This window comes from Leptopilina heterotoma, unplaced genomic scaffold (assembly GCF_015476425.1).
Source record: "Leptopilina heterotoma isolate Lh14 unplaced genomic scaffold, ASM1547642v1 Lhet_26, whole genome shotgun sequence".
NCBI classification, from domain to species: domain Eukaryota; kingdom Metazoa; phylum Arthropoda; class Insecta; order Hymenoptera; family Figitidae; genus Leptopilina; species Leptopilina heterotoma.
The window spans coordinates 183,776-200,574 of NW_025110969.1; the positions used below are offsets into that span (position 1 = coordinate 183,776).

Here is a 16,799-nt window from a genome sequence, read left to right on the forward strand (position 1 = left end):
GAACTTGTAAAATTGTTTCGAGCATTAATTACATTCGGGGAAAGTGGAAAAATTGTTTTCTGACATTTAAAGCCTGTAAAAATTGCAATAGGCCTTTTCTCTTCCTCTTAAAAAATGGACTTGCGTGAAAAAATTAGATTTCTTCGCGTTCGAAATTCGTCAACGAACTTTTTTCTTCTCTCGCTCCTCTTCAAATTTTCACATTTTACTTCAATGAAATATTTGAAATACACGATATTCTGTTGGCTTATGTACAAAAAATAATTGTGGCTTTGAAAAAGCGCTGTCTTCTAGCATGCTTCTAGTTTACTCGAGGTTTTTTTTCTTTCTTATTTGTTTTCTTTAAGAAATTTTTTTCGACTCGATGTAAATTGATGATTTCATTTTTTCCCCTACTCAACAAATGCGAGAGGTTATAATTGCAAATAGATTTTTCACTACGTCTATTGTCGTCTTACGAGCAGTGACGTAATCTAAAGAGCGGACTCGACACCTCTTGAAGACGATGTCGAGGAACTTAAATCCTCCGAGTGGCGAGTGTGAGAAGAATCCAATGAATTCGAATCGCTATCGTTGCTAAGTGGACTCGAAAAATTGGCTGCCTCTTGAAGTCTCAACAGCATGTTTAACTGAAAGGAGAAAATTTATTTATTATTCAATGAAATTCGTTTGATTATCATCGAATTTTGTTTAAATACTGTACTATTCTTTTAAATTTTTTTTTAATGAAACTGAAATTTGCATCTAGTTATCGGCACCCAGTTAATTTTCGAAAATTTTATTACGTTGGTTGTAAAGAAAAAAATTTAATTTTTAAAAATAAATATGTCAGGATTGCTTCAAAAATTTAATTTTGCTTTTTCCTGATTGAGGACTTTCCCCTGATTTCCAGACAAATTTTTTAACTAGACTGTAAAAATGTTGACAAAAAGTCAAATGTTTGACAAAAAGTAAATATTTTGACAAAATTGACAAAAAGTAAAAATTTTGACAAAATTGACAAAAAGTAAAAATTTTGACTGGCCCCTAAAAAAAATTCTGATTCACTCTAAAAATGATAAAACGCAAAAAAAAGGTTCTAATATATTTATTTGCGAATTTCTTTAATTGTAAAATTATTCAAAAACATCAATAACTTCTTTTTTAAATAAATATTTAATTAATATTATTTTTCCATAGGAATTAGGATTTTCAAAAATTCCAAATTCAAATCTTTTTAAAATTCAATAACTTAAAAGAATATTGTTACAGTAACTTCTTCAACATTATTTTTATAATTTCTAAACAATTATTATTTTCTGGAATTTTTAACTAAAATTCTTCTTTAATTCAATTGATTTTTATAATTTTCGAAAAAGATCTTTTTGAATATTTTCAAATCCATTTGTTTACAATACAATTGTACGTAAAATTACGATTATTCGAAAATTCTTCAATCAATTATATTGTAGAAAATAAAAACTTGAAATAATTTCCAAAAAAAATTCAAATAAACTTTTTAAAAATATTAAATTTCACAGAATTGTCAGTTAAATATAAAATTATGAAAAATCCAAATTTCTAAAGAATTTAATTTGAAACCTTTTCAAAATTCAATTATTTCTAAAAATTGACGAATAATTCTTTTGATATTCAATTATATAAAATTTTAACTAAAATTCAATTTTAAATTAATTATTTATAGAAAGTTCTACGAGAATTAAATTATTTAAATACGTAGGAAAATAAATAATTTATTAAATAATTGAATAATTATTGAAAATAATAAAAATAATTGAAAAATAATTGAATATTTAATAAATTTAATTCTCGTAAAGAATTTTATCAACAAATTTTTAAATAATTGAATTCTTTTGACGAATTTTAATAAAATTTTTTAGAATATTTAGATTATTTAGGAAATTAAATTAAATTTGCATTAAAAATAATTGAATTCTTACAATGAATTTTAATATTTACATGAAAATAATGAAACTCCTCAAAAGAATTCTAATATTTATGAAAATAATTGAATATCTGAGGAATTTTTATTATTTATGAAAATAATTAAATTTTTGTCATAGAATTTTATTCAAATTAATTTTAAATAATTGAATTAGTTTGGGAAATTTTATTATACAATAACAGATATTGAAAATCATTGAATAGAGGAAAATTTTTGAAAATAATTTAATTTTAGCGAAAAATTCTTAACAGATTTTTGAAAATAATTAAATTTCTGAGAAGAATTCTATTATTTTTGAAAATAATTGAATTTCTAAGAAGAATTCTATTATTTTTGAAAATAATTAAATTTTGGTTATTTATAAAAATAATTGAATTTTGGAAAGAATTTTATTAAAATTCCTAAAAATAATTGAATTTCTGGGGCGTAAAAATTTTTTAAGCAATATTATAAATACTTATTTAAAAACTGAAGTAATTTCAACAGAAATGGAATGAAAATTTTCCTAATAAATTAGTTCTACTGAATTATTAATTAAAAGTATGAAAAAATCAGATCTTTTCAAAATTCAATTATTTCTAAAAAGTTATTCTTCTTCTAATAAAAAAATAATTTAATGCTTCTAAAATTCAATTATTATCTAAAACTTTTACTGAAATTTAATTTTAAATCAATTCAATTATTATAAAGTTCTACGAGAATTATATTATTTTAATACGAAAATAAATAATTTCTTGAATAATTGAATGTTTCTAAAAATTGAATTCTTTCGAACAATTTTATTATAAACGTTATAAAAATAATTGCATTACTCGAGAAATTAAGTTAAAAAGATAATGAAAAATAATTGAATTTCTGCGAAGAGTTTTATTATTTACGAAAAAAATTGAATTATTGGGCCGAATTTTATAAAAAAAATTTTGAATAATTTATATTTTTCAAAAAAAATATGCAAATTCTATTTTAAATAATTGAATTCCAGTGAATTTTTTTTATTTATGAAAATAATTTAATGTTTGCGTAGAATTTTATCAAAATTTATTTTAAATAATTGAATTTTTGCAAAAAAAATAAGTTTGAACGATTTTTGAAAATAATTGAATTTCTGCAAAGAATTCTATTACTTTTGAAAATAATTGAATTTTTGTGATGAATTTTGGTTATTTATAAAAATAATTGATATTTTGCAAAGAATTTTATTAAAATTCCTGAAAATAATTGAATTTCTGGGACGAATTTTGATATTTATCAAGATAATTGAAATTTTTCGAAGAATTGTATTAAAATTTTTGTAACAATTTTAAATATGTATTTAAATATTCAAGTAATTTCAACTGAATAGAAATTCAAATTTTCTAAATATATTAGTTCTACAGAATTATTAATTAATATTATGAAAAATTCAAATTTTCCAAGGATTTGAATGTGAAACCTTTTTAAAATTCAATTATTTCTAAAAATTGCTATTACTTGTCATTTCTCTAAAATTTAATTATTTTTTTAAAGTTTGTAACTAAAATTCTTCTAAAAATCCATTATTTTTAATAATTGTTTAAATATACCTATATTAAAAAATTGAACTAATTTCAGAAGAATTTGAACTATTATATTATAATTTTTCAAGAAGGTAAAAGTTCTTTAAAATTTCTAATTAAATTCATTAAAAATTGAAAGTTTATAAAATTTCAAATTAACATGTTTTGAAATTCATCTATTTGAAAATTGTAAACGTAACTCTTTCAAAATTCAAATAATTTTAGAACCTATTTTAGTAAAATTATTCATTAAAAAATTTATAAGTAACAATTGTATGATAGTTTTTCAAGTTTTAAAATTAAATAAATAATAAATTATGTTTTGAAATTAAATGGGTGCCGATAACTGGGGAATATAATGGAAAAACTTTTAGATAACAAACAATTTTTAAATATTGAAAAATAGTTAAAAATTGTTTGTTATGATTTCAAAATTATGAAAATTCAAACATGAATTTTTATTAACATGAAAAATGAATAAAAAATTACCAAAGGATCTCCGTCTGTGTCGCTGTGAGTACTACCGAGACTCTTGACACTGGAAGCTCCGACTCCCGAAGAATGACCGGAAGTGACAACGTCGTAGCCGACATCTTCGGGCCTGAGTCGTAGGAGAGCGTCACTTCCGCCATGAACGGCGTGAGTCGAGATCCAGGGATAACTTGTAATGATAAATTGCGCAGGATCTTCCCAAACTGAGTCTCCATTTCCGCTTCCGCTCGTCCTTCGTCCGTAAAGTGCCAGACCTTCTCTGACAGCCTCCACCAGGTACGGAATCACAGAATAATTCCACAAGTCTGTGAACCAAACTTGAGATCCGGATACTTCCATCGGACAAGACAGGAAGAGTCGTGGACCTGAAGAGAAGATTAAATTTTTAGTCTTATAATTATTTTTGTTAGGATTATAATATTTACACGCCCAAATATTGAAAGTTACGGTAGTTATGATTTTTTAACTGAAAAAACCAGGGACCGATACGAAAGTTTAGTTTCTAAGTTTTGACACAAAACTAAATTAACAAACTGAGTTTAATTTCGTGTCGACAACTAAATTAATTTTATTAATTTAGTTTCGGGTCGACACAAAACTAAATTGAACGTAAATTTTTAATTTAGTTTCGTTTCAGAATCGGTCCCTGGAAAAGATTGAAAAGAAAAAAATGATTCCGGAGGATGACTCCAAGTAGAAAAGTAGTGAAAAAAATGTACCTATTGTTACATCGGAGCTGCTGTGGGTCTCCAGGAATTTATTGAGATGAAGCCAAACTCTCGGTAACCATTCAACGACGGCAGCCATTTCTGCATTTCTAGCTCCTCCGGTTTCGCGTAATTCGTGTTCCAGCAATTTCCGTCGTAAATATCTTCCCAGAAAACCCTTCACTGGCTCCATATGATTCGCACACAGAACCCATCTAATAAAACAATTTTACAATTTCAAATTAAATGGAAAATTTTCCTTTTACATTTTCAAATTATTAAACACTGAAAGAAAAAATTGATTTTATTCAAATAAACGATTATTTGTCTATTAGCAAATAATTTTTGAATCAAAAATTTTTTATTTGAATCAATTAAGTGTTATTTGCTTCAAATGCAGAAATTATTAGTTCAAAAACAATTTACTTGATTTAGATAAAAACTATTTGATTCAAGTAAATATTTAATAATAAATTAATAATAATTAATAATTAATAATAATTAATAATAATAAATTAATTGTAATTACTAGTAACTTGTATTAATATACAAGTTATCGGTGATTTGAAGCAAAAATTTTTTCCAATGTAGTTGAATTTAGTCAATTTAGAAAAAAATTTAATTTATTAATGAGCACATGTATATCCCATAAAAATTATTTCTTTAATTTCCTTTTCTGAGGTTGTGACCCCAAATTAGTTTCAAAATAATTAAATTGTTTAAAAGAATTTATTTCAAATTTTTTGAAAATAGTGGAGTTTTTTTTAAATAATTTCTGTCAAAAAATTTCGAAAGTATGTGAATTTTATAAAGAATTTTTTTTAAGTTACCAAAATAATCGTGTTTATTATTAATTGTAATTAATAATTTTTCTATTAAATTATATTCAAAATATTAATTAAAAATTAAATTTTTTTAAACAATTTCATTAGAGTTGTTAGTAAATAATTACATTTTTTTCGAAGAATTTCATTAAAATTCGAAAAAAATAATCTAATATTGTTTTTCATAATTTTTATTGAAAACTTTGAAAATAATTGAAATCTATAGAAAAAATGTTATCAAGAACTGTTAAGAATAATTGAATTTTTTAGAAAAATTTTATTACAATTTTTAAAAACAATTCAATCTTCTAGAGAAATTTTATTAAAATTTACTTGAAAAGAATTGAATTTTTTCTTGGTAATTTTTTAAAAATTGTATTGAAAATAATAGAATTACTAAGAAGAATAATTTTATTATTTATAGAAATAATTGAATTCTTGCCAAGAATTTTGCAATTATTTATGAAAATAATTGAATTTTTTGAAAGAATTTTACATGAAAGATTTTGAAAATAATTGAATAGAATTGAAAAATTGATTTAAATTTTAAACATTTAAAAATAATTTATTTTTCAATAGAATTTTACCAAATAATTGAAATAAAATGAATTTTTCTTAAAATTCTTAAAAATATCTAAATTTTTTAAAATAATTGAATTTTTTTTAAGAATGTTATCAAAATTATTGAAAATAATTAAATTTTTATTAAAATTCTTGAAAATAATAGAATTTAATTAATAATTTTAAAAATAATTGTCTTCTTTCGAGAAATTTTATTAAAAATCAACTATTTAATTTAATATTATTGACAAGACTTTCATACAAGTTTTGGAAAATAATTGAATTCCTCTAAAAAATTTTTGAAAATAATTAAATTTTTTGAAAGAATTTTACATGAAAGATTTTGAAAATAATTGAATAGAATTGAAAAATTGATTTAAATTTTAAACATTTAAAAATAATTAATTTTTCAATAGAATTTTACCAAACAATTGAAATAAAATGAATTTTTCTTAAAATTCTTAAAAATAGAATTCTAGAAAATTGAATTCCTTCGATGAATTTTAATATTTATGAAAATAATTGAATTCGTTTGAAGAATATTATTATTTATGAAAATAATTGAATTCCTAAGAAGAATTTTAATATTTAAGAAAATAATTAAATTCCTGAGAAGAATTTTATTATTTATAAAAATAATTAGAATTTTGGAAAGAATTTTACAATTTATAAAAATAATTTTGAATTATTATTAAATAATTATGTTAAACAATTATTTTGAATTGCTTCGAATAATTTTATCTGAATTTTTGTAAGTAATTAGATTTTTCTAAAAATTGTTATCAAAATTATTGAATTAAATTGAATTTTTATTGAAATTCTTGAAAATAATCGAATTTAATGAATATTTTTTAAATTTTAAAAATTCAATTGAAAAATTTGATTAAAACGTTTAGAAATAATTGAATTTATTTAATGAATTTTATCAAAATCGTTGAATATAATGAAATATGCATTAAATTTCTTGAAATTCATCAAATTTAATTAATATTTTTAAAAATAATTGAATTCTTTTGAAGAATGATATTAGTTATGAAAATAATTGAATTCCTGTGAAGAAATTGAATATTTATGAAAATAATTGAATTCTTTTGAAAAATATGATTATTTATAAAAATAATTGTAATTTTTCGAAGAATTTTACAATTTTTGAAAATAATTGAATAGTTTCGAACAATTTTCCAATTTTTGAAAATAATTGAATTGTTTCGAACAATTTTATCTGATTTTGTGAAAATAATTGGATTTTTCTAAAGAATTTTATCAAAATGGTTGAAAAAAAATGGAATTTACATTAAAATTCTTGAAAATAGTCAAATTTAATGAATATGTTTAAAAATAATTGTATTTTTTCGAGAAATTTAATTAAAATTGTATTAAAAATAATTGAATTTCTCTGAAAAATTTTAATATTTATGAAAATAATTGAATTCTTTTGAAAAATATGATTATTTATTAAAATAATTGTAATTTTTCGAAGAATTTTACAATTTTTGAAAATTATTGAATAGTTTCGAACAATTTTCCAATTTTTGAAAATAATTGAATTGTTTCGAACAATTTTATCTGATTTTGTGAAAATAATTGGATTTTTCTAAAGAATTTTATCAAAATGGTTGAAAAAAATGTAATTTACACTAAAATTCTTGAAAATAGTCGAATTTAATGAATATGTTTAAAAATAATTGTATTCTTTAGAGAAATTTAATTAAAATTTTATATAAAATAATTCAATTTCTCTGAAGAATTTTAATATTTATAAAAATAATTGAATTGTTTGGAAGAATTTTGTTAGTTGCCAAAATAATTGAATTCTTGAGAGGAATTTTAATATTTATAAAAATATTTGAATTTTTCCAGAATATTAAATTTGAAAATAAATTTTGCATCAAAATTTTATCAAATAAATATTTTAACTAATAATTTTGATTGGATATTCATGCTCCCCTTTATGCTACTGTAATTTAGTATTAAACTGCATTCCCGAATAGTGTTTCATTCGGGAATCTTTCCTTTCATTAAAAAAAAATCAGAGATTCTCGATTGCAAACTCAATTCTGGAATTGAATTATCATTCTCGAAATCCATACCGGAAATTATGGTGCAGCTGAAGATTAGTAGTACTGCACGTGGCTTGACTCATGGTGCCAATAATCGCGGGACACGTGGAATGTCGGGTGCCCAGAAGTCCGCTAAATAATTCGCTAAGTGAGGCGGCGTGTTGGAGATTCTCCAGAATAATAACACGAGGCAGTTCATCGGCAGCGTTTGAATCGCATCTTTCGGCAATGTGAGTTAAATATTGTCTGAGCTCCTTGCTGGACTTGTGATCGACGTTGTAGGTCGCCACAGCAGCCGCGTCCTTATTCTCCGTGTCGGCGTCCACAAGAGCGTGCGCAAGCTTTCCTGCCAGGTAACTCTTGCCCGTGCCACTTGGACCGCACAAAATTACTCGTCGATGTTCCATGAGATGATTCACCTGCCTCTGAACTATCGATCTCGGAATCAGTGTATCGACGGCCAGCCACGAGTATCCCGAGAGGACCAAGTAAATTGATTTCACGTGGCCTACCATGTATCCACAGGGAAGCAGTTCCGGATGTTGGGATTCAGTGATGCACCTAAACAAAAAATATTCGATTTTAATAATTTGCCGGTTCAATTAATTATCTTTCGTATTTAGCTTTATCTTTTGCTTTATTTTTCGATTTTGCTTCAGCGATTTACGAATTAGGGTCGTAAATCTCGTGAAGATCCGAAAATTTCCTTCAAGTCTGTAATAGTTACTTTTTTTTGTAAAAAACGTCCGTAAAGACCGTAATTTATTTGAAAAAGTAGGAAAATATGGAAATAATTTCGTAAAGTGTACGAAATAATTTGGAAGATTTTCAAAAAATTACAAATGATTGCAGAAATTCAATTATTTTCAAAAATAATAAAATTCTTCGCGAAAATTCAATTATGATGAAAAATTTTTTTAAATTCTCGTCAAAAATTTCAATTAAATAAATAATAAAATTCTTCTACGACATTAAATTATTTTCAAAAATTATGATAAAAATTCAGTTATAATCAAATTAATTTTAATAAAATTTTCCAAATGGATTTAATTATTTTTAAAAATTGTAATAAAATTATTCTTAAAAATTTAATTATTCTCAAAAGCTTTTGATGTATTTACAAAAATTATTGAATTTCTGAGAAGAAATTTATTATTTATAAAAATAATTGAATTCTTCTGAAGAATTCTACAATTTGCAAAAATAATTTATTTATTTTGAAGAATTTTATTTGGATTTTTGAAAATAATTGAATTTTTATAAAAGAAATTTTATGAAGATTTTCGAAAATAATTAAATTCTTATTAAAATTCTTGAAAGCAATTGAATTTAATTTTGAACTCAATTTTATCTTTATAAATAAGAAAATTTTTCAGAAGAATTCAATTATAATTATAAATATCAAAATTCTTCGCCGAAATTCAATTATTTTCCAAAATGACAAAATTTTCCCCACAAATTCGATTATTTTCAAAAATAACAAAATTTTAATCAAGAATTCATGTTTTTACAAAATTCTTTGAAGAAATTCAATTATTTTTGAAAATTGTAATACAATTCTTGTCAAGAATTCAATTATCATTATAAATATAAAAATTCTTCCTAGAAATTTAATTATTTTCAAAAATAACAAAATTTTAATCAAGAATTCAAGTATTTTGAATAATTTTTTAAAATTCTTCGCAAAAATTCAATTATTTTCAAAAATAATAAAATTTTTAAATATAAATTCAATTATTTTTAAAGACTTTATAAAATTCTTCGCTGATTTTCAATTCTGTTAAAAACTTTCAAATTACAAAAATGTAATTATTTTCTTAAATAAAAGATTTTTTCTACAAATTCAATTATTTTCAATAATAACAAAAATTTTATTCAGAAATTCAAATATTTTCAATAAATTTTGTAAAAAATTCTTTGAAGAAATTCAATTATTTTTGAAAATTGTAATACAATTCTTGTCAAGAATTCAATTATCATTATAAATATGAAAATTCTTCCTAGAAATTCAATTATTTTCAAAAACAACAAAATTTTAATCAAGAATTCAAGTATTTTTAATAATTTTTTTAAATTCTTCGCAAAAATTCAATTATTTTCAAAAATAACAACATTTTTACCATGAATTCAATTATTTTCAAAGACTTCATAAAATTCTTAGTAGAAATTTAATTCTTTTTAAAACTTTCGATTAACAGGAATTGAATTATCTTCATAAATAACAGGATTTTTCCCACAAATTTAATTATTTTCAAAAATAACAAAATTTTAATCAGGAATTGAATTTTTACAAACTTTTTCGCAGAAATTCAATTATTTTTCAATTATTAAAATTTTTTGACAATAATTTTCCAATTTTTAAAAATAATTGAATTGTTTTGAAGAATTTTATTAGAATTTTTGAAAATAAATCAATTCATTTAAAGATTTTTATAAAAATTATTAAAATTAATTGAATTTTCATTAAAATTCTTGAAAATAGGAATTTATTTAAAATTTTTATAAAAAACTTTATTCTTTTAAGAAATTTTATTAAAATTGTTTTAAAAGTAATTGAATTTCACCGAAGAATTTTAATATTTATAAAAATAATTGAATTTCTTTGAAGAATTCTTTGCAGAAATTTAATTATTTTTCAATTATTTAAATATTTGTTCATATATTTCTTTATAAGAATTCAATATAAACAAACATTTAATTAATCAATAAATTATTAATTTTTGTATTTTAATAATTGATTCTTGTAGAATTTTCTATGAAAAATTGATTTGAAAATGAATTTCAGTCTTAAAAATTTTAGATAATTAAATATTAAAAGCATTATAAAATGATGAATTTTTTGGAATAATTGAATTTTGAAAATTTTTTCGAATTATAATCTTAGAAAATCTGAATTTCTCATTCTTTTAGCTAAAAATTTTGTAAAATTAATTTTTTTTTTGAAAAAGTTTAATATTGATTTTTTTTTAAAATTATTTTTTGAAGTTTTTATTCTCTACAATATATATATTTAATTGGAGAATTTATTAACTAATTTACTAATTAATTATTCTTATTTATTAATTTCAAAAATTTTAATAAAATAATTGAATTCACAAGAATTCAATTATTTTCCTAAATAATAACATTCTTCAGAAGAATTCAATTATTTTTATAAATATATTAAAATTTTCTGCAAAAATTCAATTGTTTTATAAAATTTTAATAAATTCTTAAAAGAAATTCAATTTTATTTATATAATATTAAAATTCTTTGCAAAAATTCAATTATTTTTTATACAATTTTAATAACATTTCATGAAAGATTTCAATTTTTTTTTATTTTTTAATATTATTTTTCAAAAAAATTCAAATATTTCCTAAACTTTTAATAAATTCTTCGAAACAATTCAATTATATTCTTTGCAAAAATTGAATTATTAAAAAAAAATTCGACGAATTATTTTCTAAACTTTTAATAAATTCTTCGAAACAATTTAATTAAATTCTTTGCAAAAATTGAATTATTTAAAAAAAAATTCGACGAAAGAATTCAATTTTTTTCTTAATTCGTTATAAAAAATTTTTCAAAAGAATTCAATTACTTTCTAAAATTTTAATAGAATTCAATAATTAAATAAATGTTTAGTGTCAATTTTTAACAAACACGATTCGATGATTTTCAATACAGTAATTTTAAAATTGAAAATATTTAAAAAGAAAAATTATTAAAAACAGTTGAGAAACAAAAAAGCAACCTGCGAACAGATTACCGGAATACAACGATTATTAATATAGAAGATAATTGATTTAGAGAAGAATTTAAGTTAAAAATTCTAGAAAATAATAATTGAATTTAAATTATGAAAATAATTTTGAAGAAGTTACAGTAACAATATTCTTATAATATAAAATAATGATTGTATCATTCGGTCGTTTTATTTTATTTATATTTTATTTTATTTATTTTATATATTTTATTTTATTTATTTTATATATTTTATTTTATTTATTTTATATATTTATATTTTATTTATAATTTTAAGTAAAATTTTATCGGACTGGTTATATTTTTGTCTGTAATCGATCTGTAATTTTTAATTTTTCGTCCGTAAAGTCCGTATTTCTAAATACTCGCACTGGTTCGAGCCCTGCTTTAGCTTTAGGTACAGCTTAAGCTTTAGGTTTAGCTTTAGATTCAGCTTTAGGTTTAGCTTAATTTTATGCTTTTGCTTTAGGTTCAGCTTAAGCTTTAGATTTAGCTTAATCTTAAGCTTTAGGTTCAGCTTAATCTTAAGCTTTAGCTTTAGGTTCAGCTTTAGATTCAGCTTTAGGTTCAGCTTTAAGTTCAGCTAAAGCTTAAGCTTTAGCTTTAGATTCAGCTTAATCTTAAGCTTTAGCTTTATTAATTTAATTAATTAATAGATTAATTTTAAGCTTCAGCTTTAGGTTCAGCTTAATCTTTAAGCTTTAGCTTTAGGTTCAGCTTAATTTTATGCTTTTGCTTTAGGTTCAGCTTAAGCTTTAGATTTAGCTTAATCTTAAGCTTTAGGTTCAGCTTAATCTTAAGCTTTAGCTTTAGGTTCAGCTTAATTTTAAGCTTTTGCTTTAGGTTCAGCTTTAAGTTCAGCTTAAGCTTTAGCTTTAGATTCAGCTTAATCTTTAGTTTCAGGTTTAGCTTAATCTTTAAGCTTTAGCTTTAGGTTCAGCCTAATTTTATGCTTTTGCTTTAGGTTCAGCTTTAAGCTTAGCTTAAGCTTTAGCTTTAGATTCAGTTTAATCTTAAGCTTTAGTTTTAGGTTCAGCTTTAGCTTTAGCTTTAGGTTTAGGTTTAGCTTTGGGTTCAGCTTTACGTTCAGCTTAATCTTAAGCTTTAGGTTCTTCTTCAGCTTAAGCTTTAGGTTCAGCTGTAGCTACAGGTTTCACTGCTGCAAATTGTAACCAAAATAAAAGAGTTTAGAAGAAAAATAAAAAAATAAAATTCACGAATTTTGCTACAATAATATTTGAAACAAGTACCTTGAGGCCTCGCCGAGATGATAAGCGGCGATGCATTCGACTCCAAGTCCAAGATTGGTGACAGGATCGACTCGCGTGACGTAATCCTTGAAGCATCTTCTGACAGTGGTATCGAGACTGTCCCAGGTGGTTTTATTGGAGATGCAAACGCTGGCAATGATGCAGTGAGGTGGATCGCTGGCACCGCCTTCGGTCGAGTTGCCGAGATTAAAATTGAAACTTTTTTCACTGCCGAGATAAACAGCGACGTTAATTCGCTTGCCATCGGTATCTTGCTCGATCGCTGGCTCCGTTGATGTCGATGTCGCTGACGGCACCACCGGTTGCTCGGGAATATTCAAGTCCTCCAATTGATTTGATGTCGAGCCGTGGTCACCGTTCGACAGTGCCGCAACGGTAGATGCAACTTCGGTCATGCTGAAGCGTCGTTCCGGGTCGCTGGGCAGCGAAGATTGTGACGATGTCAAAGATTTCGAGGTCACCAATCGCTGCAAGCGCTCATTGTTCTGCTTCAGATTTAGCATCTCGTTCTGAAAATTAATTCAACATTTTTTATAACTCTCTTCTAAATTGTTCTAAACTCCAGGGTTTATTATCAATTAGCATTGATTTATTAATCATAATTAACTGAATAATATTTTTATTCTGTTCAAATTTAACACATGTGACGCTTCACACAACAAAAACATAATACAAGTCAATTCTTGTCAAGAATTCAATTATCATTATAAATATAAAAATTCTTTCCAGAAATTCAATTATTTAGAAACAACAAAATTTTTCTTAGAAATTCAATTATTTTTGAAAATTGTAATAAAATTCTTCGCAAAAATTCAATTATTTTCAAAAATAATAAACTTTTTAAAATAAATTCAATTATTTTCAATAATTTTATAAAATTTTTAAAATAAATTAAATTATTTTCCACAATTTTATAAAATTCTTCGCAGAAATTCAATTATTTTCAAAAAAAATTAAATTTTTTTTAATAAATTCAATTATTTTCAACTATTTTATAAAATTCTTGACAGAAATTCAATGTTGTTCAAATCTTTCAAATTTCAAAGAATTGAATTATTTTCATCCATAACAGAATATTTTCCACAAATTCAATTATTTACAAAAATAATAAAATTTTAATCAGGAATTCAATTTTTTTGCAAAATTCTTTGAAGGAATTGAATTATTTTTGAAAATAATAATACAATTCTTGTCAAGAATTCAATTATCATTACAAACATAAAAATTTTCTCTAAAAATTCAATTATTTTAAAACACAACAAAATTTTAATCAGAAATTCAATTATTTTCAATAATTTTATGAAATTCCTCGTAAAAATTCAATTCTTTTCAAAAATAATAAAATTTTTTAAATAAATTCAATTATTTTTAAAGACTTTATAAAATTCTTCGCTGAATTTCAATTCTGCTCAAAACTTTCAAATTACAAAAATGTAATTATTTTCTTAAATAAAAGATTTTATTTCTACAAATTCAATTATTTTCAAAAATAACAAAAATTTTAGTCAGGAATTCAAATATTTTCAAAAATTTTTTACAAAATTGTTGGAATAAATTTAATTATTTTTGAAAATTTTAATTGAATTCTTGCCAAGAATTCAATTATCATTATAAGTATGAAAATTCTTTCCAGAAATTCAATTATTTTTAAAGACAACAAAATTTTCGTCAGGAATTCAATTATTTTCAATAAATTTTGTAAAATTCTTCGCAGAAATTCAATTATTTTCAAAAATAATAAAATTTTCAAAATAAATTCAATTATTTTTAAAGACTTTATCAAATTTTTCACTGACTTTCTACTCTGTTCAAAATTTTCAAATTACAACAATGTAATTATTTTCTTAAAAAAAATAATTTTTCCCACAAATTCAATTATTTTCAAAAATTTTTTACAAAATTCTTGGAAGAAATTTAATTATTTTTGAAAATTTTAATACAATTTTTGTCAAGAATTCAATAATCATTATAAATATAAAAATTCTTTCCATAAATTAAATTTTGTTTAAACCAACAAAATTTTAATTAAAAATTCAATTATTTTCAATAATTTTATCAAATTCTTCATAAAAATTCAATTATTTTCAAAAATAATAAAATTTTCAGAATAAATTCATTTATTTTTAAAGACTATATAAAATTCTTCGCTGAATTAAAATTATGTTAAAAACTTTTAAATTTCAAAGAATTGAATTCTTTTTATAAATAACAGAAGTTTTTCCGAAAATTCAATTATTTTCAAAAATAAAAAAATTTTAGTCAGGAATTAAAATATTTTTAAAAAATTTTTACAAAATTCTTGGAATAAATATAATTATTTTTAAAAAATTTTAATAAAATTCTTGTCAAAAATAGAATTATCATAATAAATATAAAAATTTTTTCCCGAAATTCAATTATTTTCAAGATCAACAAAATTTTAGACACGAATTCAATTATTTTAAAAAATTTCATAAAATTCTTCGCAGAAATTCAACTATTTTCAAAAACAACAAAATCTTAATCAGGAATTCAATTATTTTTATTAATAATAAAATTTTTCTCAAAAATCCAATTATTTTCATAAATTTTCAAAGTCTTCGGAGGAATTCAATTATTTTCATAAATAACATTATTTAAAGGAATTCAATTCTTTTTATAGATATTAAAATTTTTTGGACGAATTCAATTATTTTTAATACAATTTTAATTTTCTCGAAAGAATACAATTATTTTTCATAATATTAATTAAATTCGATTATTTTTAAGAATTTGAATAAGAATTCAATTAATTTTAATGATTTTGATAAAATTCTTTTAATGTTAATTAAATTTGATTATTTTCAAGAATTTTATTAAAAAATTTAAATATTTTCAACAATATTGATAAAATTGTTTTAAAAAATCCAATTTTCTAAACTTTTAGTTAGAAATTTTAGAAATTTTAGAATTCTTCAAAAATTCGATTATAATTTCAAAATAATTTTTAAATCTTTTACATTGAAAAACATTTTTCAAAAGACTGCATTAGAAATAATTGAAATCTTATAAATAATTTAATTATTTATAAAAGTAATTAATTTCCTGCAACGAATTTTATTATTTATGAAAATAATTAAATTCTTGCAACGAATTTTATGATTTTTAAGAAATAATTGAATTCCTGCATCTAATTTTTATTAAATTTTTTTAAATAAATGATTTCTTTTTTATTTTATAAAATTTAAAAGAATAATTCAATTCTTTCGAATAAATTAATTAAACTTGTATTTAAAAATAATTTAATTCTTGTGATGGATTTTATTATTTACTAAAACAATGTTAAAACTAAAACAATTTACTTATAAACAAATTTTATAAAATAATCAATTTTTTTAAAGAATTTTATAAAAATATTTAAATAATCTTTGGGAAAAAATTGATTAAAAAAATGTATTTCACATAGAATAGAATAGAATTTAGAATTGAAGTTATTGCTTATCAGGAAAAAAATAGATTTTTTATAGAAATCAGAAAAATATAGAATGACATTTTTTAGAATTTTTGGGAATCGTCAAAACGATTTTTCAGTTGGCAAATTTAATTTTTCGATAGTAGCTACATTTTAACAATAAATTATTAATTGCCAAAACTGTTATCATTATCTCAATAATTTTCATTCACCGCGCAATAACTCT

The 16,799-nt window shown here is 21.6% G+C and overlaps 1 protein-coding gene across 3 annotated transcripts in view; it reads right to left on the reverse strand.

Annotated features, from left to right (window-relative positions):
* Nucleotides 1–208: 208 nt before the first annotated feature.
* Nucleotides 209–16,799, reverse strand: part of LOC122503301 (protein sickie) — a 522,267-nt gene continuing 505,676 nt past the window's right edge. For all 3 annotated transcript variants that reach the window (XM_043613785.1, XM_043613784.1, XM_043613786.1), the window contains 5 exons: nt 13,123–13,652; nt 8,155–8,685; nt 4,692–4,894; nt 3,970–4,337; nt 209–629 (listed from right to left, as the gene is read on the reverse strand). In XM_043613785.1, the coding sequence (XP_043469720.1) occupies nt 474–629; nt 3,970–4,337; nt 4,692–4,894; nt 8,155–8,685; nt 13,123–13,652 (1,788 nt within the window). In that variant the 3' untranslated portion in view covers nt 209–473. The remainder of the gene's footprint in view (nt 630–3,969; nt 4,338–4,691; nt 4,895–8,154; nt 8,686–13,122; nt 13,653–16,799) is intronic.